At 35.5% G+C, this 24,107-nt stretch overlaps 2 protein-coding genes and 1 pseudogene across 5 annotated transcripts; 2 read left to right on the top strand and 1 right to left on the bottom strand.

Moving 5' to 3' along the window:
* Positions 1-2,192: 2,192 nt before the first annotated feature.
* On the top strand, positions 2,193-5,628 carry LOC147290226 (auxin response factor 18-like). Of its 2 annotated transcripts, none has more exons than XM_086236824.1 (4): positions 2,193-2,449; positions 2,756-3,932; positions 4,240-5,120; positions 5,248-5,628. In XM_086236824.1, exons 2-4 carry the CDS (start codon positions 2,832-2,834, stop codon positions 5,285-5,287), a joined length of 2,022 nt encoding a protein of 673 aa, XP_086092950.1. In that variant the 5' UTR covers positions 2,193-2,449; positions 2,756-2,831; the 3' UTR covers positions 5,288-5,628. The 2 variants fall into 2 exon arrangements, with proteins under 2 accessions (XP_086092950.1, XP_086092949.1); XM_086236823.1 differs by having other exon boundaries at positions 2,753-3,932.
* Positions 5,629-11,081: 5,453 nt separating this feature from the next.
* On the bottom strand, positions 11,082-14,749 carry LOC147290225 (putative L-gulonolactone oxidase 6; annotated as a pseudogene).
* Positions 14,750-17,809: 3,060 nt separating this feature from the next.
* LOC147290224 (phosphoglucosamine mutase family protein) lies at positions 17,810-24,006 on the top strand. 3 transcript variants are annotated; one of them, XM_086236140.1, is made up of 18 exons: positions 17,810-18,034; positions 18,992-19,216; positions 19,482-19,548; positions 19,655-19,838; positions 20,093-20,145; positions 20,322-20,410; positions 20,610-20,843; positions 21,083-21,147; positions 21,301-21,361; positions 21,442-21,559; positions 21,638-21,719; positions 21,823-21,895; positions 21,972-22,033; positions 22,655-22,750; positions 22,957-23,111; positions 23,211-23,307; positions 23,392-23,469; positions 23,550-24,006. In XM_086236140.1, exons 1-18 carry the CDS (start codon positions 18,028-18,030, stop codon positions 23,658-23,660), a joined length of 1,857 nt encoding a protein of 618 aa, XP_086092266.1. In that variant the 5' UTR covers positions 17,810-18,027; the 3' UTR covers positions 23,661-24,006. The 3 variants fall into 3 exon arrangements, with proteins under 3 accessions (XP_086092266.1, XP_086092268.1, XP_086092267.1); XM_086236142.1 differs by lacking the exon at positions 18,992-19,216 and having other exon boundaries at positions 17,811-18,034; XM_086236141.1 differs by lacking the exon at positions 17,810-18,034 and having other exon boundaries at positions 18,998-19,242.
* Positions 24,007-24,107: the final 101 nt, after the last annotated feature.

Raw genomic sequence — 24,107 nt, 5'->3', positions numbered from 1 at the left:
CAAACGATCTGAACCATATAATATATTTTTGTATTACTATTTAAGAATCATCCTTGCACAAAAATTAGGAAAATCATAAATCTTTTGACCATTTGATTATCATAACTATCTTTTCAGTGTTATTGGCAACATTATTCACTTAGAATTGAAGAACAAACACACATATGATCTCAAAATGGTGTTAAGATTATAACTGTAGGCAATTAGTCTTTATAAAATATGAGAAGATTATTACTTTTTGACTTTTGTTGTTAGATTAGAGGTGTCAAACGGTCTGAACTTATTCATGCTTTGTGTCATGTTTGTGTTGATCCATTTAATAATCGTGTCATGCTTCTGTCCACTTAGATAACTAAGACATAGGCACGACATGGCTCGCATCCCATTCGTGCTTGTGACGTATTCGTGTCATGCCTTAAAATGGCTGGCCTATGAGCCTTTTTTATTTTGAAGGCTAGAAAACTTATCACATGTTATTTTTCTTTCTTACAATCAAATATGAACTTTTTTTTGCTTGAAAAATTAATTTTGTGTAGAAAAGTTTATTAAAAAGAGAAAAAACAATGTCATACAAGTTTTGCGTAACTTGAGCTTATTTTGTACTCGTGCCCATGCTTGTCGTACTCATGTTTTATGGGTTAAAAACCTCGGCCCGACCCAGCTCATTTATTTGTGTTGTGCTCGAACCAATCCGTTTTGCGTCCGTACCAACTCGTGTTGTATCCATTTTAATGAACGGGTGGTTTACCATTTTGTCCTCTACATAGTGCTATAGTTAGGACGACAAGATCATGCCATGCTGCAAAAAATCAGGAACACATAAGTGACATAACAAACATGAAGATATGAGATTTGTAAGAATTGACTATTGACCATGGTTTAGTACAACGAACCTGGACTGGTGGCAACAATTTGTTATGTTAACCCTGGTTAGCCCGAAGAGTTAGGGCCTCAGACAACATAAACTTGACCACAATCCATGAATTTTGTTAGTGATGCCTTGATTTTAGAGCTGTGCAAACAATTTTGTGATGTATACGCTCAATTATATTTCTATTCTCATTAATTGGATACTTCTTTTTACACATATATATATATGTGTGTGTGTGTGTGTGTTGGGTTTAGGAAAAATAAAACATATATAATCTTTTGGTTTTTTTTTTTTAAGTCCAAAATGAAAAATACCCTAATTGATTGGCCCACCTACAAAAACACGGTGACAGGTCGGTCAACTTTAATGAGTTGAGCACTCGGCACCTTTACTAAGCACTCGGTACAATCCACCGAGCACTCGAAAATTGTTACTATTAGACAGTGGTAATCATTGTTACTGTGTGACAGTAGCTATTTAAATTGCAAAAACACCGTATCAATTGCCATTGTGAGTGGCAATTTGCCTATTTTTAAAAAAAAAAAACTCACCAAGCACTCGGCGTAAAAAATATGGAACAAAACATAATGTGAAGTTTATTTGTACAAAATGAACATATTCATCATTCTAACTTTTTAGGTAAATTTATTTATCATTAAAGGCTATAAAATATACTTTAGAGTAATTTGTTTTAATTTTTTTACTCTGACTTGCCTAAAACATACGTGGTAAGACCTAGTGTGCTTTGGTGATTGTATTTCTTGAGTTTATTATGCATGTTATATACGTGGCATGATGTAGCGTGGTTCGGTGATGGGAAGATGCTATTTGTTCTAACATTTTTTCTCAATTAGTCTTTTCTAACTTACATAACATTCATGTACTGAATTTTATAATAAAAAAAAAGCTAAAAAAGAAAAAAATAAACCATGTCGGAAGACTTGATGCCATGTATTTGGAAGCAAAAGTTGAAAAAAAATGTTGGGAGAATTAGTATTTTCCTTGATGATTTTATTTCTTGAGCTTTATTATGATTTTGGCTTTAATAAGTTTCGAACAAGTAAAAAAACAAAAGAGTTGAGACCAAAATTAGAAAAAGAATTAACTGTTATTAATAAAATATAAATAAAGAGAAAGGGAAAGGTGATTCACCTGAAATTTGGCAAAGACACTAGGACTTTTGCGATCCGAAACCATCGAGAAAAGCACGTAAATCTCTGCCTCCAAGATATTAAATAATAAATTAATAAATAAAATAAAAGTAAAATTGGGTATTTTCGTATGTATGTGTCCCTTGTCGTCTAAATCTCTCTCACACTCTCCCAACACAGTCTGCTCTGGTCGGCAACGAAGCGAAGCTTCACAGCCCTTCACAGCCCTTCACTGCTCTGTGCGTCTCTGTGAGAACCCACTGCAGCTTTACACCAACAAACACTGAGAGAGAGAGAGAGGGAGAGAGAAATCGACCCTTCACAGTTCTGAGTCTCGGGACTTCGTATTTCAGGGCAATTCCAAATCCTGGTGGAGTTTTCATTCCTCATACTTCAGCTTGATTCTGATTCTTGCTTTGGAAGAGAGGTAATCATGGATTTTTCACTTGTCTCTCTCTTAAATCTCATCTTTCCCTGTTAGTTATTGCTTTGTTTCCAAATTTGGTTGTTTTTTTTTTGTGTTCTCATAAATCCAACAATCAAAGTTAATTAAAAAGGTTCTGAATTTTTCCGCTGATTAATAATTTGTGATCAATACTTTCCTATTCTAGTTTCCAGTTATTTTTTTCACTTTTTAAATTCTGTTTTGAGTTTTTTCTTTCCCTTACCAATAAGATATCTAACTTAATTTTTTTTTTCTTCTATTGTGTTTGCAATTCTCATATGTTAGCAGCTGCACACTGACAAAAGCAATAAGCCATAAAAGGAATCATCTTTATGCTTTAAAGGGTCATAGTTTGTGTGACACTATGATTACAGTCATGGATTCTGTGAGAGAACCAATGAAGATCAACTCAGAGAAATCCTTGGATTCTCAATTCTGGCATGCCTGTGCTGGTGGCATGGTTCAAATGCCACCCATTAACTCTAAGGTCTTCTACTTCCCGCAGGGTCATGCTGAGTATGCCCATGGGAACGTAGATTTTGGGAATTCTCGAATTCCTTCACTCATTCTTTCTAGGATATCTGCTATTAGATACATGGCAGATCCTGAAACTGATGAGGTTTATGTGAAGATGAGGCTGATTCCGGTGAGAGAAAGTGGTTTTGATCTTGAGGATGATGGATTTGTGAGAAACAATGGAATAGTTGAGAATCCGGAGAAACCCACATCATTTGCCAAGACATTGACCCAATCTGATGCTAACAATGGGGGAGGGTTCTCTGTGCCTCGCTACTGTGCAGAGACTATCTTTCCACGCTTGGATTACACGGCTGAACCTCCTGTTCAGACCATTCTTGCAAAGGATGTGCATGGTGAGATTTGGAAGTTTAGGCATATTTATAGAGGTACTCCTCGTCGTCACCTTCTGACAACAGGATGGAGTAATTTTGTGAACCAGAAGAAGCTTGTTGCTGGGGATTCCATTGTGTTTTTCAGAGCAGAAAATGGGGATCTTTGTGTTGGAATTAGAAGGGCTAAAAGGGGAATTGGTGGTGGACCTGAATACCCATCTGGATGGAACACTCCAGCTGGAAATTCTGGCTCTCAATATGGGGGTAATTATGGCTTTCCAAGGGAGAATGGCAATAAGTTGATGGAAAGAAATTCTAGTGGGGGTATGAGGGCAAGAGTCAGGGCTGAATCTGTTATAGAAGCCGCAACTCTTGCTGTCAGTGGCCAGCCTTTTGAGGTTGTGTACTATCCACGCGCAAGCACACCAGAGTTTTGCGTCAAGGCCTCAGCTGTGAGAGCTGCAATGCAAATTCGGTGGTGCTCAGGAATGAGGTTCAAAATGCCTTTTGAAACTGAGGATTCTTCTCGGATAAGCTGGTTCATGGGAACCATATCTTCTGTTCAGGTTGCAGATCCCATTCATTGGCTTGATTCTCCATGGCGCCTTCTACAGGTTGGTTATATATACATACCACGGTTTTTATTAGATCCACTTTAACTTTCCAAGGCCTACATGTAGTAATTCATCTTCATTACTGCTTCCCAAACCATTGTTAAATTGTTAGCCTAGCATATTAAAATGCATCTTCTTGTGTTTAATGCTATAACATTTTTGGCAAGTAAAAATCTGTAATTCTGTAAAAATTGATCATAGTTCTACTTCTACATACATGCCTGATATTGTTAGCCTACAACTGTGAGTATACAAAAAATAAGACATTATCATCCTGTCAAAGATTAAACGAAAGATCATCTTTTAGGTTGCATGGGACGAGCCAGATCTGCTGCAAAATGTGAAACGGGTTAGCCCATGGTTGGTCGAATTGGTATCAAGCATACCAGCCATCCATCTCTCTCCCTTCTCGCCTCCAAGAAAGAAGTTGCGGCTTCAACAGAACCCAGACTATTCCCTTGTCAGCCAACTTCCGCTGCCATCAGTTTGCAGCAATTTCCTAAATTCCAGCAACCCCTTCAGTAGTATATCAGACCGTATTCCTGCAGGCATACAGGGAGCCAGGCAAGCTCAATTTGGACTATCTTCATCGGATCTCTTCTTCAACAAAGTGCAGTCAGGTCTGTTTCCAGTTGGTTTTCAGCAACTTGGTCATATTGCCCCTCCTGGAAACCCTGGAGGTAACTTCATGCACAGCGCTGAAAACAATGAGAATATTTCTTGCTTCCTGAGAAAGGGAATTCCCTCCCAGAATTTGAAGGATAGTGATCAGATAAAGACACCTCACATATTATTGTTTGGTCAGATAATTCTTACGGAGCAGCAGTTATCTAAGAGCTGCTCTGGTGATGATAGTTCATCAGATGGGAATCCAGAAAAAGCAAATTTTTCTGATGGTTCTGGTTCTGCATTACATCAGAATGGTTCAGTGGAAAATTCTTCTGATGGAGGGTCTCCCTGGATAAAAGATCAGAAGAAAAGTGATCTTAGCTTGGAGACTGGTTATTGCAAGGTGTTCATTGAATCAGGGGATGTGGGGACCCTTGATCTCTCTGTCCTTGGATCATACCAAGAGTTGTATGGAAAGCTGGCCAACATGTTTGGCATAGAAAATTCAGAGATGCTGAGAAATGTGGTCTACCGGGATGCAGCAGGTGCTGTTAAACACACTGGAGATGAACCGTTCAGGTAGTTTCGTGCATGTTTTATTGGTTTAGAATTCTGTTTCTTTTTATAAGCAATAATTTTTCTTGGCTTTGCAAGATGTATGTGAGACTATATTTATGATGTTTTGTTCTCTTGGTTGCTTTGGCAGTGAGTTTTTGAAGAGTGCAAGAAGACTTTATATGGTATGATGTCTATAACTACGATGCTTGCCTTGAGGACCAATGGATCTTGAAGATATCATAGGAGTAAACAGACTTCTCTGGTATATCTATATGGCTTATAGTTAATAGCCATACTTAGAGAATTCAGGCATTTACAATGTAGGAAGATAGAGAATGAGAAACTCTCCTTTATTGACACCATTGTACAGTTGCATTAATTTCCTGATACTTGTTTCAGTGTTAACTTTTTTGTAGTAAATTCTGGGAAAAATCTCTCCCCCACTAAATTGTGGTTTATTCTAGTTAAATTTTAAGTTATTTTCCAAGGAAAGTGGTTGTGTATTCCTTGTAAAAGCCAGATTCCAGCCTGCAAATTTCTTGATATATAGATTTTTATAAGAAGTTCTAATTTCTTTCACAAATGATATGAAAACGAACATGAAAGCTCTTTTGTCAAATGCTTCATGGATCTATAATACTTTGAATTTTTTAATGTGAAGGGCATGTCATGTTAATAAGTCTGCTAAAGGTTGGGGCAATATTTTAACCCAAATGCAACAAAGTTCATATGGTTTTTCCCCATAGAGCTTGTTCTTCTGCATTGCACCCATTATTCTTAGTCAGGTATGCAAAACTGAAAATAAAGGGAAAAGGAAAACAAATAAACACTGAATAGTGCTCAATTTAGTGAGAGTTTTTGAAGTATGACCATTTGAGTACCTCTCTTAACTAGTTTCAGATAATGGTGGATCCTGTTACTATATTACAAATCTCTGAGGATTTTTTTGTTGGCATAAATTGAATTCACGATCCGGGTCTGGGGGCATTGAAAAGGCCAATGTTGTGAAGATATTAACAATACCCAATATCTTTGGATGAATGATGAATCCCAATATACTCTTGATGATTGTAAGATGACTAGTTAGTTCCATAATTGCAACCAATTTAATCAACTATTGTGCCGCAAATACTGGGAAGGTCTGATAGGGGATCCATTGGGATTTGAATTCATTTACTTCTAAGTTCGAGATCATAAATATTCAACTACCCTTGCCTTGCTAGTCAAAATGGGTTTTAAAAAAAAAAAATTAGCATCCAGCAGACAAAGATTCGTGAGCCAAGTAATTCCAACCCTATGCTACTTTGAATGATTCATAGGCAACAAATAGAAAAAAATGGCAAAGAAAAACAATCTTATATAATGATTTAAAATTAAGATTTGGGTTTGACATTTACAAAGCTCACAAGCTGGACCAACCCAAGAGACAAACAAGTTTGTAAGACAGCAAAGTTGCAGACATCACACATTCTTTGTGCGTGGAATTTGGATCCTCATTGACAAATCTGCTTGGGGTATGTGTGTGAGATTAAACTCACAAAAGGTCGTCCTTTGCACAATAAATAAAGAAAATGCTTAATTACATATATGCCCCTAAACTATGCTCTTTTTACACCCCAAAACCCTAACTCATTCCGTGTTCATTTAAGTAGATTTGTTATTTATTATGTATTTAGTTATTGTGATGGATTCCATATCAATTTAGTTAATGAAATAATAGACAAATGTGACATCTTTTAACATGTGACTAATCTAAAATATTAAGTGAATTAAAATGAGTTTTGAGAAGTAAAGTGAGACATGAGATATAATTAAGATGATATTAACATAGATAAATTTAAAAAAATTTGATAACACAAGAATTAAGTTAGTCAACGATATTAGATGGTCTTGAAAATGAGAACCCATTTCACCATTTGGGATTACAAGGGTGATGTGCTTCTCAATATGTTATTTTAGTGACCAAGATCCAAGACTTCCATGGATGTGTCCCCCTTAGTCAACTTTCCAAATCAGATTTCCGACATGGGTATTTGTTAACACTCAAACCCAAACAACCCTTTTTCATTTTCTGGCTTTGTTTTTTCTATTCACCCTCCCACCCGCACGCATTGCATACGGTTTAGCATCAGACGTTAATATTAATCTCAAGTCAACTCAAATTTGTCAAACAACATCGTGTTGCTGTTGCTTATACTTGTTTTCTATGTTCATATGTACAGTGGACTGTGAAGCAAGGTTTGGCATGTGCCATAGTATTTTATTGCTGCAACAAATCTGAGGACAAATCAAAATGGTTCTTGGTGTTTTTTTTTATGGTCAACATGTAACTCCTAATTAAGTGATGTTTAAACATTTATAAATTATATGTCTATTCACAACTGATATCAACACATGCAATTGGATTTCACATTTATAAGAGATGTTGATAATAATGTAATCAATAAATGTGATATATAAGTTTTAAACGTAAACCGTGATAAATTTTCAAAATTTGTTGATAAACCAAAGCTTCTTCCGTAAGAATGGATTTTAGTGGTTATTAAACTAAACTTACTTTGTTATTTAAATGAGGTTTTAGCTTCTACTCCATTATTTGAATTCAAAACTGAAACTCCTTTGAGCCAATCAGATGAGCTTCAGTTTCATAACAGAAATCCCTTCAACTATATTGAATGAGCTTCAATTTGGTCTGCAAATTTGCATATGTATGAAGCTGCTTCTAAATAACATCACCCAGAGTCCACAGAGCTAACCTTAGCCTTGGTCGAAGGGCTAAAACTGATAAGGTAGAAGTCTTAGTCAATGGTTCAGTCAGCAATAAGATTGACTTCTACCTTATCAAATGTACTTTGGGAACTAAGGGCTCAAAACAAATCATTGGGTCAGAACTGTTGGCAGCAGCCAACAGTCCAACAGCCCAACAGCCCAATAGCCCAACAGAGTACATAGTAGCCCATTAGAGGTTTAGTACAATTTGGCCAATTGGGTATGTTGCCTTCTTGGTTAATAGTGTTTTTGGCCAATCCATGATAAGACACTTTCTTTTTGTAAAGAAATTATAGATTTAGTCTAGTTATTTTATACCTAGTTCAATTTTGGTCCACAATCTTTTTTAAGTTTTATTTTAGTCCACTAATTATTCTACTTGTTCAATAAAGGTCCATATTTGTTTTATAAATTTGATTTGCCTTTTACACTATCAAATTTCACCAAAATTCAGCAAACATATACTATTTTAAAGCTATGCATTTCTTCTTTACAACCATATAAAAATCATTCAAATTGGAGTTCTAAAACTCAAGATAATTGATCCCAAAGTAGGGTACCCGAAACTACCAATTTTTCAAATTTCACCCAATCTCAATTCTCTTAGATTCTAATACTCCAAATTTGTTTTTATGACTAAGAAATGAGGAAATATAACTTATACTTCAATTATAATTGAAGAAAGCACAACCTAAAGTATTAAAGTCACAAATCTGGACCTTTATTGAACAAATGAAATAATTAGTGGATCAAAACAGAACTTAAAAAAGATCATAGACCAAAATTGAACTATGTATAAAATAAGTGGACTAAATCTGTAATTTCCTCTTCTTTTTGTGGACTCATTTTCTGGATTAAACCAACCTGAATCTTGTTCTGATGTCCACCAATTGGGTATATTCCATTTCAGTTCAGCATAAACTAGGCTTCTTGTACACAAATACACACTGTTTATAGAATATAGATGAAGATTTTGCATGATAGAGTGGATAACTTCAAATTATCTTCAACAGTTCAAGCCCAACACAAAACTAAATTAGCGTTGAAACAAGACAAAAAGGGTATTCGAGACTTGATAATAATGTGTATGGCATGTCCATCCATTACTAATAAATTTGAATTGCATGCTTTATTTATTCAATATACACACCATTGATAAAGAAGGTTCCGAGTAATGTTGGTTAAAACTCTAACTTTGTTGCAAAGTGTTAGAGCTATAGACCTATCAATAAATCAGATTTTAACCCAAATTTTATTTGAATTTTATGTAATTAACGAGATATGGATTTGTAATTTCAATCCGATAATCCGACTATGATTTCAATTCGATAATTTGTTAACTTAACAAATCAAATAGGAATTATAACTAATCCGATCCAACTTAATATAATATTTAATGTATTTTTTTTTTAATATTTTCAATAAAAATTATATGTGTAAAATAATTTGAGGTTTTTTATCTCATGAAAATACACTTAAATGAGTATACTTATTTATATAAGTCCAACATTAAAAATAATATACAAGCAACAAATGACACTAAACCTAATAATAGTAAAATTTTAATAATGTATAGGTCTTTAAATAAATCCGATCCAAATCAGACATGGATTGACATATTAAATCCAATAATAATCTGAATATGATCATCCAATTATAAATGGATTAGGATATGGATTTAGCCTATTTAGGTGGATTTGATCTAAATCTATTCCCTTGACAAGTCTAGTTAGAGCTCTCGGTCAATACTAATAGCCTAAGGTATGTTTGAAAGTGCTTTTAAGGTTTAAAAGCAGTTTAGAGTACCAAAGCGCTTCCGATATCACTGCAGATGAGGCGAACGCTTCCGTAAAAAACACTTCCAAAGAAATTCAAATTAAGGGAAAGTTGCTATTTGTAGCGACAGGTGGTATTAAATTCGACGCTTTTGGAAACCAAATACTTGTAGCCTTGTAGGCCAATAAAAATTAGACAAAAATACATAGAAAATCGCAAGCTGGCGGTAGCCAAACCAAATACATCCACCAACTCTTCCACTGCGTTCTACTGCTACCTATCGGCTTCTCCGCCTCCTCCTCTCTCTCTCTGAACAAACACAATTTGGGTTACGCAATGGAAGGTGAAATTTTGCTTCTTTGTATCAATTTTCAAAGTAATATATATGTATATATATTTTTTCTTTTGAATGTTGTTCGCTGCTCTGTGACTTGGCTTACGGCAGAGACCATTTTGATTCATAATTGATTTACTTCTTTGGGATTAACGTAGTAAAATTAGAAAAAAAATGGCAAAGAAAAACAATCTTATATAATGATTAAAATTAAGATTTGGGTTTGACATTTACAAAGCTCACAAGCTGGACCAACCCAAGAGAGTCAGTCATGGTTGGGGTTTCATTTTCTTATAAAATTTTTATATTACCAGTGGAAACGGCCAACACGCAGGATTAATGTACCCAAAAGAGGGCTACACATCAAGTCCCATAGTTTTCATATATAGCCAGAGGCAACTTTATCAAAACACAGGTTTCATACATAGCCAGAACAAGAAAACAGGAAAAAGACACATTGTGTAAGAAAGCCCAAAACAGTCACACAAAAAAACATTTTTGGTAAACACAATACCCGTGATATTACTCCTAGGACTCCAAGTGAGACTTTGGCTGCATTAAGATCTTTGTCACCATCACTGAGCCTCCTCACCTTGGGATAACCATTCCAGGCCCTCCTGGACTCACAATTCTAAGCTCCACCACATAGTCATGAACAGAGCTTCCCTTACCCCATAACGTACTACCATGTGCACCAGTCCAGGAATAGACAAATGAATCGGAGAACAAGCCCCAAAGACATGGTTGAGAAGATAGCGTTTGTTTGTTGTTAATTGGTGCTTTTATTAAGTTCTATTGCAGCATATAATATGTACATTATACCACAAAATGTTACAAAATAGATTATATATTATACCACAAAATAAATTATATGTTAGATTATACTCTCCCTATGTGTATACATGAAGTTCTCTACAATGATACACTGCTGATCTGATCATTGTCCTCTGTTTTATTATTTCAAACTGGCTGTATTGTGCAGCATGAGCAGTACCTTGTTCATATCTTTCTTGTTCAACAGAAGTCAATTCTTTCACAACTGCAAGCAAAACCTTCTCAATCAAACACACTACTGGCATCACCCACTTAGTAATCATGCATGGTTAATTCTTACTCAAAAGAGTACAAACCCTTGCATCCTTAAAGACTTTGCCAGGTCTACAAAAATAGCCCTTGCTTGGGGCACAATCAATGTCCTGTGAGCAAATGCACAACCCTTCTAGTGCACACCCCTCCTTGACTATTGTCACCCCACCCTTAAGTCCAAGAACTTGGTCTGTCCATTCACTAGAGAAGAGCCCCATTGGGTCATACACATCCTTAACCCTCAAGAAATCTTTGGCATTCTTGTACTTGTTGATCACTCTATCGAAGGCTATGTTCCGATTCTTTCCCCAATGGGGCAATGCCCCATACTTAAGCAGCCCAATTTGCTCTATTTCTTCAAGTATGTTTTCGTGAAGCCTAGGAGTCATGGGGTCTTTGCTTCTATAATATGTGATATCAAAGTCTATTGCATCTTCTTGCTTGCCAAGGTAGGCACTTGAGACCGTCACATAGCGCATTAGGATTCCATTGTAGTTTTCTACTCCACACAGGGCTTTAGGTTCAATCTCAACCAGCTTTTGCACATCTTGAATGAAGTTTTTGACCATAGACAAGCTGATGCTGAATGCTGTTTGATGAAAAAACTCACCCTTGATCCTAGGGTACCAAGCGCAAGCCATGATCTTTGCATCCTCAAGACTATCCAGGCAAGTCCCCGACGATTGAAGGTGGTGTTGATATCCAATAACAGGCTAACCCGTAAAGATCACACCTATTAATGCATAAATTAAATCACAAATCTCAGCAATTTGGATTAATTGGAAGTACTTTAATTTGGATGTGCTTTTATTCATTTATTGCTTTAGAAATGAAGTTCAAAATGATTTGGCATAAGAAAAATGTATATGTACCATTGTTTGTTAAACCATAAGCACTGGTTATGAGTGCAGACGTGGTCAACTTTGCACCATTGCATTTCCCATCAGCATCATTCCAGGATTCTTGATTCTCCTCTGTCATAATATATAACATGTAAAAAAACCAAGACTTAGATTAAACACTATAAGTTCTTATTATGGTGGCAATGCAAACTAAGCATTATATCTAACTAGAGTAAGAGTGATTTTCTCTTCCTAGATTATCTGGTATGTTTTTCGCCTGACTATGAATCAGTACCGTTGATTATCATTTACAGTTTGTACAACATAAGATGTTAGATATCTAATAAGACATCACTTCTCAGTAGACTAATTCACATTATCCAAATTGATTATCATGTGAAATTATATATGAACTAATTAAGTAATTAATGAAGTATGAGCAAACCTGTGGCTCTGAGAACTGCTAGTACAGTTGAAGATGTGGGTCGGAAAGGAATGAAGTCATATAAGCCATTGGAGGTGTTTGAGGAGACACGATCATCGATTCGATAGACAACCTTGTGCTGGCTGGGGTACCATGTCATGTCTGCAAACTCATGCTGCTTCCCAAACCTAAGCACTTCATCTCCCAAGTCTGAATCGTCCTTCTTCAAATATGTGATGGATCGCTTAAATAAAGGCTGCAGATTTAGAGTAACCTGTAGACTAAAGAAAATGAGGTAAATTTTTAGTCTCTAACACTTGTTTCTTTTTTCATTTCAACAGGAATAACCATGCTTATAACATATGTTGGGAGTTTCTATTAACAGTACGTAACACCCATCAAAATACTCATTTCACCTTAAACTTTTTATTTTTTCTCATAACCCTCCATAATCCCCATAATACTCCTCACATGATTGTTGTTTTTGGGATTATACAAAATTTTGTTTCACATGATCTGTCATGGTTGGTTTTGTTTTTTGAGCTAAATAGTTCGTTGAATTTGTTTGATCAAATTGTATTAGAGACAGATAAAAAAAAAAAAATTCAGGCTTGCACCCGCACGTGGCCCATCAAAAAAGGCCTCAAATTTTGAACAGTTCTTTGTGCTGCTGCTGGGCCCTAAATTGTTGAATTGTAACTTTTGTTGCTATTAAGGACCCCACTTTCGGTGTGTTGGTCTTAAATGTTTTTTTATTATATTTTTCTTTCAAAGTGTTTTTTATTATATTAGATAGTCCCTACTACACGCATATACAAAATTGCTTGTTTATTTTTATTTTTTTGTCCGAACACAATTGCTTGTTTAAAAACTTAAAACATAATAAAACTGGAATTAGAAAGTTGCTTCACTCTAAATACTAGCTTAATTAATTTATTTTAGCGTAAATTATTGGCTTTTACTTTTTAAGCAAACTATCGTGGATAACAAACTTACATTCACAATTGCTTGTTTTTTTTTACTTTTTTGTCCGAACACAATTGCTTGCTTAAAAACAAAAACAATAAAACTGGAATTAGAAAGTTGCTTTACTCTAAATACTAGCTTAATTAATTTATTTTAGAGTAAATTATTGGCTTTTACTTTTTAAGCAAATTATTGTGGATAACAAACTTCATTAATTAACTCAATATTGCTAATTGTGGGTTCATTCAGTCAACCGAAATTTCTATATGCCCAATTCTTTTCAAAATTAAACCCAATTGAATTGATTTTTTTTTTTTTCTATTTAAGATGCTACACAATCTTATTTTATAAATGATTTAGAGGTAGAATGGTTTGATTTGAAGAAAATAGTCATTTGCAGCCAAGAATTATGCATGATTTATATATATGGGCTCCATTTTTAATTTTCTCATAAGACCTCCTAATTCGTAGGTAGCAATTTTCATAAACATGCTTTCAATCGCCCAATAGGCTTGGGATATCGCATTACTGTGATTTTCCATTCATTAAATTTGCAATATACATTACAAAAATTGAAATAAGTTAAAATAAGGAATTAATGTTATCTTGCTTCTAGACTATTGAAAAAATTAGAATAATTTCAATTGGCAAAATTAAAAAAGTCAAAATTCGTAATTTTTCAAATTAAAAATATGGGAAACAAAATATCATTAATCCCTTAAAACAAGTATAGCAGAAAATGAAAATTATAAAAAAATTTACCTGTGAAATTACTCCAAGCACTCCAAGTGAGACTTTAGCTGCTGAGAGGTCTTTATGAGCATGAATGAGGGTCCTGACCTTGGCATAGCCATCTGCAGGCCCTCCTGGACTGACAATCCTAAGCCCCAGAACATAGTCATGCACAGAACTTCCCTTACCCCATAATGTGCTTCCATGTGCACCAGTCCCCAACATGCCTCCAATGGTCAACCCCCACCAATACGGTCCATAAGGCAAGGCCAAGCCAACCTTGGCAGCCTCGTGGATCAACTGCCTGAGCGTGACTCCACTCTCCACAGTCGCAGTTGCGGCCTCAACATCAATTTTCAACCCACGATTTAAGTAGTTGGTGCTTATGAGCAGCCCATGTTCGCCGCTCGGGCAGACCAGCTTGGGAATGCTGTGACTGAAACGCGTCGCCACCTTCATCTTCATCTTGGCCTTGGTCGCATTGGCAACCACTGAAATGAGCTCTTCCTCTGTGGTTGGGTAGGCTACACTGCCTGCCCTGCACACCGTTCGATCGGGGAAGACCCCGTAGGAGTTTGTGATGGTGCAGTTTGTGTTGTTGTTGGGTGATGATGATGATGATGAGCACTTGGATGTGGTCCTCTGGAGGAGTAGCACACACATAGATTGAGATTGACAACAGCAATACACAAATGAATCGGAGTACGAGCCCCAAAGACATGGCTGACAAGATAGTGTTTGTTGATCTTGTCGGTGCTTTTCTTAATTTCTTGGTATTGCACCATACAATATGTACATTATTTATGGTTTCTGTGTAAATATATAGGTGTTTGGCTTTTAACTGTGGGGTTTTTATTTTCATATGTTGCAAGAGGATTAGTGTAAAAACTTTCAAGCTAGGTTTCGAATGCTAGCTTTGAAGTCAATGCATTAACTAGTACTGTCGGTCTATTGCTTGTACCATTAACATTAATTATTATTTTGTCTATAATGAGTATAATTTGATAGTGACTAGTTAGGTAGGTTGTATAAATTTGTGTGGCAGAGCCTGAAACAAATGCAAATGGGGATCGATATCTGTTATTTTAATATTGGGTTTTAAGAATGTAGTTGGAATTAAGCTAGCTTAAGTTAAGAGACAAACAAATTGGTAAGACAGCAAAGTTGCAGACATCACACGTTCTTTGTGCGTGGAATTTGGATCCTCATTGACAAATCTGCTTGGGGTATGTGTGTGAGATCAAACTCACAAAAGGTTGTCCTTTGCACAATAAATAAAGAAAAAGCTTAATTACATATATGCCCCTAAACTATGCTCTTTTTACACTCCAAAATTCTGTGTTCATTTCGGTAGATTTGTTATCTATTATGTATTTAGTTATTGTGATGGACGCCATATCAATTTGGTTAACGAAATAATAGACAAATGTAACTAATTTAAAATATTAAGTGAATTAAAAGGAGTTTTGAGACGTAAAGTGAGATACGAGATATAATTAAGATAATATTAATATAGATAAATTTAAAGAAATTTGGTGACACAAAAAACTAGATTGATCAACGATATTAGATAGTTTTGAAAATGAAAACCATTTCACCATTTGGGATTATGTGATGTGCTTCTCAATATGTTATTTTAGTGACCAAGATCCAAGATTCCATAGATGTGTCCCCTTTAGTCAACTTTCTAAATCAAATTTTCGACATGGGTATTTGTTAACACTCAAACCCAAACAACCCTTTTTCATTTTCTGGCTTTGTTTTTTCTATTCACCCTCCCACCCGCACGCATTGCATACGGTTTAGCATCAGACGTTAATATTAATCTCAAGTCAACTCAAATTTGTCAAACAACATCGTGTTGCTGTTGCTTATACTTGTTTTCTATGTTCATATTTACAGTGGACTGTGAAGCAAGGTTTGGCATGTGCCATAGTATTTTATTGCTGCAACAAATCTGAGGACCAATCAAAATGGTTCTTGGTGTTTTTTTTTATAGTCAACATGTAACTCCTAGTTAAGTGATTTTTAAACATGTATGAATCATATGGCTCATGGCTTGATAGTTCACAACTGATATCAACACATGCAATTAAATTTCACATTTATAAGAAATGTTGACGATAATGTAATCAATAAATGTAATATATATAACATTGATAAGTTTTAAAAGTGAACGGTGGTAAATTTTTAAAATTTGTTGATAAACCAAAACTACTTCCTTAAAACTTGAATGGATTTTAGCGGTTATTAAACTAAACTTACTTTGTTATTTAAATGAGGTTTTAGCTTCAACTCCATTATTTGAATTCAAAACTGAAACTCGAGCCAATCAGATGAGCTTTCAGTTTCATAACAGAAATCCCTTCAACTATATTGAATGAGCTTCAATTTGGTCTGCAAATTTGCATATGTATGAAGCTGCTTCTAAATAACATCACCCAGAGTCCACAGAGCTAACCTTAGCCTTGGTCGAAGGGCTAAAACTGATAAGGTAGAAGTCTTAGTCAATGGTTCAGTCAGCAATAAGATCGACTTCTACCTTATCAAATGTACTTTTGGAACTAAGGGCTCAAAACAAATCATTGGGTCAGAACTGTTGGCAGCAGCCAACAGCCCAACAGCCCAACAGAGTACATAGTAGCCCATTAGAGGTTTAGTACAATTTGGCCAATTGGGTATGTTGCCTTCTTGGTTAATAGTATTTTTGGCCAATCCAGGATAAGACACTTTCTTTTTGTGGACTCATTTTCTGGATTAAACCAACCTCAGTCTTGTTCTGATGTCCACCAATTGGGTATATTCCATTTCAGTTCAGCATAAACTAGGCTTCTTGTACACAAACACACACTCTGTTTATAGAATATATATGAAGATTTTGGATTATAGAGTGGAGAACTTTAAATTATCTTCAAGAGTTCAAGCCCAACATGTGGACAAAACTTAAAGACCCGTGCATTAGCGTTGAAACAAGACAAAAGGGTATTCAAGACTTGATAATATTGTGTCATGGCATTTCCATCCATTACTAATAAATTTTGAATTGCATGCTTTATTTATTCAATATTACACACCATTGATAAAGAAGGTTCCGAGTAATGTTGGTTAAAACTCTAACTTTGTTGCAGAGTGTTAGAGCTATAGACCTATGAATAAATCGGATTTTAACCCAAATTTTATTTGAATTTTATGTAATTAACGAGATATGGATTTGTGATTTCAATATGATAATTTGTTAACTTAACAAATCAAATAGGAATTATAGCTAATCCGATCCAACTTAATATAATATTTAATTTATTTTTTTATATATTTTCAATAAACATCATATGTGTGTAAAATAATTTGAGGTTTTTTATCTCATGAAAATACACTTAAATGAGTATACTTATTTATATAAGTTCAACATTAAAAATAATATACAAGCAACAAATGACACTAAACCTAATAATAGTAAAATTTTAATAATGTATAGGTCTTTAAATAAATCCGATCCAAATCAGACATGGAATGACATATTCAATCCAATAATCTGAATATGATCATCCAATTATAAATGGATTAGGATATGGATTTAGGTGGATTTGATCTAAATCTATTCCATTGACAAGTCTAGTTAGAGCTCTCAGTCAATTCTAATAGCCTAAGGTATGTTTGAAAGTGCTTTTAAGGTTTAAAAGCAGTTTAGAGTGGCAAAGCGCTTCCGATATAACTGCAGATGAGGCGAACGCTTCCGTAAAAAACACTTCCAAAGAAATTCAATTTAAGGGAAAGTTGCTATTTGTAGCGACAGGTGGTATTAAATTCGACGCTTTTGGAAACCAAATACTTGTAGCCTTGTAGGCCAATAAAAATTAGACAAAAATACATAGAAAATCGCAAGCTGGCGGTAGCCAAACCAAATACATCCACCAACTCTTCCACTGCGTTCTACTGCTACCTATCGGCTTCTCCGCCTCCTCCTCTCTCTCTCTGAACAAACACAATTTGGGTTACGCAATGGAAGGTGAAATTTTGCTTCTTTGTATCAATTTTCAAAGTAATATATATGTATATATATTTTTTCTTTTGAATGTTGTTCGCTGCTCTGTGACTTAGCTTACGGCAGAGACCATTTTGATTCATAATTGATTTACTTCTTTGGGGATTAACGTAGTTAGACAATAGAAAGTTGAATGTTTTGGTATTAATTTTTCACTGGGATATTTGAAGTTCAATTCTAGCAGTTAGATTACTCATCAACAGTTTTTGTATTAGTTGATTGCTTTGTGCAACATGAAAGTGGTGATTTTTCTTCACTTTATTTTATTTTATTTGGTTCTGAAGTTGGGTTGGATTAATGGTGATCAATATTGTTTTTAATGAGTACAGTATTGGTTTGTGAAATGTGTTTTGCTGACAATGACATGAACTTGGGTTTATATATTTTGCTCAGATGGTATTCTGTTTCTTTCTTTGATTCTGCCTTCTTGTGATGCAATTTTTGATCAAGTAAATTTTCCACTGCCTGTCTGTCCTTTAGTATCTATTAGACATGATGTATATTAATTTTCCTAACAATTCAAGTAAATGACAACAAACTCTTTTCTTCGGGATATGAGTGCTTCGATATGGTAATTCAAAATACCAAAGATTGCATTCTTTCATAAAATCAACCCTTCTTAGCTCACAAAGAAATAATGTTAATAAAATTTGGAGATGGCTTTCAAAACTGACAAAACCTGTTATGCATTTGTAATTTATGTGTTATTCTTCTGCTAAATCCTAAATTTGCATCAAACAATTGAAACCTCTCTGTTTATACTCCTGGGGGAAAAAATGCAATAGTAATAACATAAGAATGGTGAATAACAAACGACTATTTACACTCCTGGGCAAAATGCAATAGTAATAACACAAGAAACTATCTTGATTAAACTTTTATGACCATGGAATCTGATAAAAGTGCAAAACCTCTATGCAGCAATGTCAGGGCAGATTGTCAAAAATGTTTCTGTTTCACAGTGCTACCAACTTAGTAGGAAGTTCGACACCCAATATCGAAGGGACTATTTTGCCCCTTTTATGCGCAACATGCTTCCCTTACAGCGAGGGAAGTTAGCATGGACTTCCATTCCTTCCATGCAATTGCGCAACTTATCAAAATACCAGAGCAGTTTTGTAAACCGAGGAACTGTTCACTGCAATGGTCTGTTCTAGACTCTCATTATTCAGGTTGCTATCAGATGAAAATTAGTGTTCTAGACTTCCTTAAGATACTTTAATCTTTTATTTTGTGCTCATCATAAAAATCATTTTTTCGGCATGGTGGGTATTTTTATTCTAGTTGTTTGGACAGCCTAGGTTTCAAATGATACTTAAATTTTGGATCTCTTATCAACTTGTCCATTGTGCTATTATCCACTTTTACCTTTTGGATTTATATACCATATTCATTTGGGCTTTTGTTGCAGCTGCTCCATCTACCACTGCGGTGCCATATCTTGACAAAGTTGATTTTCTGAAGCTTCAAAATGGCAGGTAACAAATGATGCCACCATAAAGTGTCCTTACAATTAAAAATGTTCCAATTTTCTGGGTACATAACAGTTAAATGGCATTATTGGTCTGATACATATTTACACAGTGATATTCGAGGTGTTGCTGTTGCTGGGGTTGAAGGAGAACCAGTCAATCTGACTGAACCCGTTTCAGAAGCAATAGCAGCTGCTTTTGCTGCATGGTTGGTGGAAAAGAAGAAAGCTGATACCTCTCAACGTTTGAGAATTTCTGTTGGCCATGATTCTCGAATATCTGCACAAAAGTTAGAGGTATGTTCTAAATGTAACAATACATTTGAGTGTCGTATCTTGTCTTACTATATTTAGTTTCTGAAAGTTTCAGTGTTGTATGAAATATAACAGAATCAGACTTTTGGAAAGATACTTTACTCCCCCCTATGTGTTAAAGCAGATCAAAATAGTTTCACAGTACCTATTTCAAAAATGTATTTGGAAAGTTTTGCTGTAAAGTACTTTCTTTAATTATTGACAATTTGGTTGGAATTTGATTAATCAACTTCCAGGATGCAATTTCACGAGGAATTGCTGGTGCTGGTCTGGATGTTGTTCAATATGGGTGGGTGATGAACTTCTATACTTAATATAGTTTATCTTAATGTTGTTAGACAATGTTGCATCTGCGAAGACTATTTGGATTGGTAATCATGTTGAAGATAGATGGCTTATGTATGACCAGTTAAGTGTTGATTGCTCTGGATTTGTTGATTGAATTTTTTTTTTTGCTTTATGTAGATTGGCATCTACACCAGCAATGTTTAATAGCACAGTTACTGAAGATGCTGCTTTTCTATGCCCCGCCGATGGGTCTATTATGATAACAGGTAGGTTACAAATGTTCATGTGTAAACTATGTGATACCATACCATCTAGAGTTCTTGGTTATCACTTCTCCATAATTAGAGATTGCAGGCTTAGCAAATTCTTGCCGACTCTTGGAGATTATATTTTCCTTAGGGCTATCTCATCTATAAGGTTGGTTTCCCCTGATGTAAAGTCTAATATATTGTGTTCTTTCAACAGCAAGTCATTTGCCTTACAACAGGAATGGATTCAAATTTTTCACTAATTCTGGAGGGCTTGGGAAAGCTGACATTAAAAACATCTTAGAGCGTGCTTCAGATATATACAATAAGTTTACAGTAGAAGGTTTGACAAATTCAAAAGGAAAAGCGGCTTCTGTAACGAGAGTTGATTACATGAGTGTATATACATCTGATCTTGTAAAGGCAGTTCGCAAAGCTGCAGGAAATATAGGTACCACTTCTATGAAATCTTCATCTGGTGGAAATGTATTGGAGATCCTTATATGAAGTGCAATGTTGGTGGAACTTGACTTGTAGTTCAGTATCCAACACCCTTAGCTCCTGCATTTCTAAAGATGCTGTTATTCTTCCTTTTAATTTTATGTGATCAGCTATTTCTTTTAATGGATTTTCCTTTGAGGTGCTTTAATCCTATTTTCTAATTTGGTTTGCGTTGTTATATAATCCCAGAAAAGCCATTGGAAGGATTCCATGTTGTTGTTGATGCAGGGAATGGAGCAGGAGGGTTTTTTGCTGTAAGTTTGCTTATTTTGAACATTGATTTTTACTTCATGGCTGTAATGCTCTATTGATGTGCCATAGGAAATATGTCCTAAAATGACAAAGGTTTGGTAAATGTTACAACTCATACTCATGTTGATTATAGCTTTTTATTTCAATGATATCAGGCAAAAGTGCTTGAACCTCTTGGGGCAGTTACTTCTGGTAGTCAGTTCTTGGAGCCAGATGGTAATATTGGTTATTGAACTCTGGAAAATTTAAGTTGTTTATTCAGAATTGGTATTTTTAATAAATTGTTCTCGTATCAGGTATGTTTCCAAATCATATTCCAAACCCAGAGGACAAAACAGCAATGAAAGCTATCACCCAGGCAGTACTTGATAACAAGGCTGATTTGGGGATCATCTTTGATACAGACGTTGATAGGTAGTTCTTCATATGACCCGTGATTCTATTATTGTACATTCTATTTTGTTGCCTCTTTCTAATAAGTGTTTCGTTTAGATCTGCTGCTGTGGATTCCACCGGCCTTGAGTTCAATCGGAATCGTCTGATTGCCTTAATGTCTGCCATTGTTCTTGAGGAAGTAAGATTTTTTCTTCTTGTCTGCACCAAGGCTCTTTTATTACAAATACGACATTTTATCTATTTCCTCTTTTCTTATGACTTTTTTTTGGTCATTTTCCTAGCATCCTGGAACAACTATTGTTACAGACAGCGTGACTTCAGATGGTCTCACCACATTTATTGAGAAGAAACTTGGTATGAGGAAAACTGAAAATGGTATACTTCTTTTCTTGTTGTATTGAATGTGTTGGTAATTAGAAATTTCTTGTAGGGGGGAAGCACCATCGTTTCAAAAGAGGCTACAAAAATGTCATTGATGAAGCTATTCGATTGGTAAGAAAAACAGTCAAGTTATCTTGTTTATACTGTTTATGATTTATGAAAATCAGTAAGGAAGGAATCACGGAAGATCTTGCATCCAAGTGCTTGTAGCTTTAGGAGCACTATGGACCTTGTAGACATTGTTTGCACATTAGAAAGGAAGGACTCATCGGGGTCTTTCATCCTAGCGCTAGCATTAGGAGCACTATGAACCATGGACTCCCTTGTTGACATGGTTTGTGCACTAGAATCTAGGAACAAACAATGGGCCCAGCAAAAGTTTCTAGGCTATCAAGTTCTACCCACCCACCCATTGACAATTAGAATGGTACCTGGCAATGAAATCAACAGATAATTTGGCAGTGCCACTAGATCCTTATCTTCTTTTCTTTACACTCCGTCCCCTTTTTGTAAAAAATTTCTGCCTAACTCCTCGGCATGCTCTTCCAATTATTCCTTTTTACTTTCTTTTATGTTCCTTTTGATCTTTCTGTGCATAGTATTTTCCCTATGTATTTTGTTTTCTTTATTCTAATCATGCATGTGAGAATAAACTGTGACATGCCATCTTTCTTTGTAGCCAGCACTGTGTTAATAATTCTTATCATTTTGTGCATCTTATTTTGCTTACAGAACTCTATTGGTGAGGAATCACATCTGGCTATTGAAACTAGTGGTCATGGAGCTCTCAAGGAAAACCGCTGGCTTGATGATGGTGCTTACCTCATGGTAGGTTTTTAATGTAACACTGCAGTAAGGTTTCCTTTACCCGTTAGATTGATTGTCCATTGATTGACATACAATCCTGTGGTGTATGGAATTTGCTAGTCTTTATCTTTTCTGGTGGGGTGGCGGAAGCGCCTATTGGTTTAACAGTTGCTGCCCCTACTGCTTCTGTTGTAGTTTGAATTAACCCTCCGAGGCATTATTTGCAGGTCAAAATTTTAAATAAACTTGCTTCAGCAAGAGTCTCTGGGCAGGGTAGTGGCAGCAAAGTTTTGAATGATCTTTTAGAAGGTCTGCAGGAACCAGCATTTTCAGTGGAATTGAGATTAAAGATCAATCAAAGCCATCAAGATCTTAAAGGAGGGTATGCTACTGTATATGTTTATTCTCTTTAAGAGTTAGTTCTGTGTGCCTATGTGCATGGGTGATTCCTTTGAAGTTGCTGATAAATTAATGTTTCCAGATCTTTCCGGGACTATGGAGAAGCAGTGTTGAAACATTTGGAGAACTATATCGACTCGGATCTAAAGCTTCAAAAAGCCCCTGTTAACTATGAAGGGGTAAGTTTATATATGTTAACATTGACTCTATTGCCATTGTTTCTATTTTGTTTAGTTTCTTTCACTCACATTTCCCCAATACAGGTCCGAGTTTCTGGCTATGGTGGTTGGTTTCTACTTAGACTCTCACTTCATGATCCTGTACTTCCCCTGAACATAGAGGTAGGCAAAACTCAATGACGACTCATCACTTGCAACCATTTTTCCAATGTACTGCAACTGATACAATTTTTACATTGAAGGCACCAAGCAACAATGATGCTGTGTTACTTGGGAATGTTGTGCGTGCTGCATTGGAGGAGTTCTCAGCTTTGGATACATCTGCTTTGGACAAATTTTTCCAAGCATCATAAACATTAGGTACATCCAGGTGGAAAATCCTTTTGACTTCTTTGGCATCTTCATGCCTCGAGATGGACTTATGTTTTGTAATGGAGTTGTTCTGCGACTTTGGCTTTGGTTTGTTAAGGCACCATAGGGTCTTGAAGACGTTTGTCCACCAATGGCACTAGAATACCACTGTACAAATTTTGTGTTTACCAAACTTTGAGGGGTTTTAGAATCCTAGACACATAATAACGTGGAGTTCTCTGAGAGTAATATCTGCTCGTCCATGGTAATAACTAATACGTTGCAATTTTGATTTGGCTTGCAATGTCAGCCTTAACTCTTATGTTTTAGTAATCATGGCTTCTTTTACTCTGTCCGTTTCCCTTTTTTTTCCCCATATTTTGAGTACTAGCAACTTCTTTTCTTGGGATCATGGTTGTCCACTGAGGCCAGCGACAGGCCTTCAATTT

This window comes from Dryas octopetala, chromosome 3, assembly GCF_963921425.1.
Source record: "Dryas octopetala chromosome 3, drDryOcto1.1, whole genome shotgun sequence".
In the NCBI taxonomy this organism is placed as follows: Eukaryota; Viridiplantae; Streptophyta; class Magnoliopsida; order Rosales; family Rosaceae; genus Dryas; species Dryas octopetala.
Note: the sequence above shows the minus strand (reverse complement) of the source record. Positions and strands in the feature narration are given on the sequence as shown.

Excerpts from the sequence above, each read along its gene's own strand:
- LOC147290226 (XM_086236824.1), top strand. The coding sequence starts at position 2,832 with ATGATTACAGTCATGGATTCTGTGAGAGAACCAATGAAGATCAACTCA. Across the intron at positions 3,933-4,239 it reads CTCCATGGCGCCTTCTACAG|GTTGCATGGGACGAGCCAGA; the intron begins GTTGGTTATATA and ends ATCATCTTTTAG. Across the intron at positions 5,121-5,247 it reads ACTGGAGATGAACCGTTCAG|TGAGTTTTTGAAGAGTGCAA; the intron begins GTAGTTTCGTGC and ends TTGCTTTGGCAG.
- LOC147290224 (XM_086236140.1), top strand. Across the intron at positions 20,146-20,321 it reads CTGGATGTTGTTCAATATGG|ATTGGCATCTACACCAGCAA; the intron begins GTGGGTGATGAA and ends TGCTTTATGTAG. Across the intron at positions 20,411-20,609 it reads TGGGTCTATTATGATAACAG|CAAGTCATTTGCCTTACAAC; the intron begins GTAGGTTACAAA and ends TTCTTTCAACAG.